The following is a 2726-nucleotide window of genomic DNA, read 5'->3' on the forward strand; positions in this document are numbered from 1 at the left end:
GAGGCCTGGGGAGACCGGCTGCAGCCCCCCAGCTGTCCCGTCACCACAGCCGCCGTGCCGGGCTTGGTCTTACTCACTGACAGGCTCTAGAAGACTCACACTTAACGTCAGATCACAGGGCAGAGAAGGCGCCACGGCCCGGGGTGGGAGAGGGCGCCTGCTCCAGGCCCTTTTGCAGGGCCTGTGAGGGGTGGTGTGACAGTGTCTCCCTCACCCTGTTCTGGCATCCCGTGCACGCAGCCATCGCTAGTCACCTGCCTTCCTGTGGTTTTGTTCAGTCGGAGCTGACACTGTTTTGAATGCTGCGGGGACCAGTTTCATCTACACAGGGGACTTGTGGTGGTAGCTCAGACCCCGGACTGGAATGGTGTGGCCGGCAGCTTCACAGCTGTGCCACATGTGGCCTCCAGGAAGTGGAAGAACCACACGGTCTGTACCTTTTTCCCATCTGTCCAGAGTGGGTGCACACTCAGGGTTTGTGAAGCAGACAGGCTTCTTCCCTCCACGCAGGCCTGTCCAGAGGCCAGCGTGCGTAAAGGTTCCCCGCCTGGGCACTTGCGTGGCCGGGGGTTTGGCGCCTCCCTTGCTGCCTCCGGGGCTGAGGTCTGGATGCAGCAGAGATGTGGACGGACAGGTGAGGACGTGTGAGGCCCGGCCGTCGGGCCAGGACGGCGCTGCTGCTCCCGGGCCACAGGACAGACTGCCTCTTGCGGGACGCGTGGGGCCGTGTGGACTCAGCCCGCGCGGCAGGAACAAACAGGACCCTGGGGGCACAGCTGCCCTTGGTGCACAGCTGGTCTCCAGTCTTCACTGCTGCCACTGAGGGCAAGTAGCTGCTGTGGGGACTGTCCTGTGCGTCGCAGGATATTTAGCCACAACCTAGATGCCGGCGGGAGCCCCTCCCAGTTGTGATGACAAAAACACCTTCAGGCAGATTCCTGCAAACAGTGACCACGTGACAAGAATAACAGCTACTGTGTGGATTTTTCAAAAGCACGTAGGATTTTAACAGCAGCAGCAGTGTGAATACACGCAGTTTTAGGTTTAGAGCCCTGTGGCCAGAACACCAGTTCTCCTGCCTCTGCCTGCCACCTTTGTATTCTGTGAAGGGTCTTCCGAGACTCTCTGCACACAGGGACCGCAGTGCTTTAATCACCAAGGCTGGGAATTCCGACCAGACGTGGCTTCACAACGCGGCCACTCCTGATTGTTCAAGCCCCTTTGACCCTCCTCAGAGCCAGGAGTTACTGCCTCGTTCATGTGAACTGTTAGGGCAGGGCCTCCATCCCTGAGTCATCACTCTGGCATCGATGACACTAACGATTCAACACGTCGATGATTTCTTCTTGGATCAAGGAGACAAGCCCAGTGGCACCAGCATCACCTTTAGGGGAGAGCCACTGGGCTCCTGAGACCGAGAGACCAAGTGGAGAAATGGGCAGTGCCCGGCCATTTCTCAACTCAGGACTGCTGTAGCTGGGGGCCCCCAGCGGCCAGGACGTGGTCAGAACTGCCACCTTCCCCAGTTCTGGTCACATCTCCAGCGTAGGACCAGAGAAAGATGCGCTCCCCTGCCCACTCACACCCGCGGCCCCTGCCAGGCACCACGGGCCTCTCGCTCCCCTGCCCAGGTATCTGCCTCACTCAGAGAGGGGCTGACTCCCCACCGGACAAGCGTCAGCGCACAGCCTCTGTGCCCTGGGGGGCCTCGTCCAGACCCACGTCTCTAACGTAGGCTGACCCCCACAGAGCCACGCATCCACCCAGACCGCACAGAGGGCAAAGCTGGGAACGAAGTGGGCGTTGGGGTTCGTGGCCATGGGGAGCTGGGAGTGACCAGTACAAGCTGCTGGTGCCACTGACGTGAGGGATGCTGAGGAGGGCGTGGTGGGCAGCCAAGCCCCTGCCCCCAGCAGAGGAGTGTTCCGGGTCTTAGTCTGTGTGTATACATGTGTGGACACGTCAGAAATACACGGGGGGGCGCAGACCACACGTAGAACACTGAGCACCCTCTTGGTGAGTGGGGTTTGTGGGGCATCTGGGCACCACCCGCCACATGCATGTGGGGCCCTCCTTCCCTGCTGGCCCTCAGCCCTGGGATGCAGCTGCTGGGGGCCTCGTACATACCTGGGGGCAGCTGCCACGGGTCTGTCAGCTGAAGTGAAGGAAGTCCCGGCCCTCCTGCAGGTTCAGCGACCTCAGGTTGTCCTCAAACGCGCCCCCCGTGAGGTCCTGTGGGAAGAGCGACAGGTCAGCTCTGTCCAGCCTGCGCCGGGGACCCCAAGGTGCTCCCTATGAACTCCTGTTCCACGGCTGAGAGGACAGAGGGGCCTGAAGGGAATCCGCTAGCCACTGTCTCACTGGTCACCAGGGAGATGGGGGGCAGGGGGTCCTCTGAGGGGCCTCCACCCACCCTGCCTTTGGCCCCCCGCTGCAGGTGGTGGCTGACCCACCCCGGGGACTCAGGTGAGGTTCACGTGGGCAGCCCCTTTCACTCGTGCTTGGGTCCAGGGCAGACCCAGCTTCCCCGCTCCTGACTTGATCCCAAGGTCTCTGATGTCCCCCTGCCCCATGCCCTCCTCGGGCCACAGGTGGGAGGCGGCCCGGGGACAGAGCCTGTGACTCTACAACCAGCTGCAGGCAGAGCCCTTCCTACCCCCCACCCCAGGCCTGTCCCCATGGCTGTGACAAGCCGAGGCCCCGCAAGAGGCAAGCTCCCCCCACAC

The 2726-nt window shown here is 62.1% G+C and overlaps 1 protein-coding gene across 1 annotated transcript in view; it reads right to left on the reverse strand.

Moving 5' to 3' along the window:
• Positions 1–965: 965 nt before the first annotated feature.
• The window catches only part of B3GNTL1 (UDP-GlcNAc:betaGal beta-1,3-N-acetylglucosaminyltransferase-like 1), a 106558-nt gene continuing 104797 nt past the window's right edge, over positions 966–2726 (reverse strand). The window contains exon 12 of the mRNA XM_010856395.1: positions 966–2232. Coding sequence (XP_010854697.1) covers positions 2152–2232 — 81 coding nt within the window. The 3' untranslated portion in view covers positions 966–2151. The remainder of the gene's footprint in view (positions 2233–2726) is intronic.

This window comes from Bison bison, unplaced genomic scaffold (genome assembly GCF_000754665.1).
Source record: "Bison bison bison isolate TAMUID 2011002044 unplaced genomic scaffold, Bison_UMD1.0 scf7180017864371, whole genome shotgun sequence".
Lineage (NCBI taxonomy): Eukaryota > Metazoa > Chordata > Mammalia > Artiodactyla > Bovidae > Bison > Bison bison.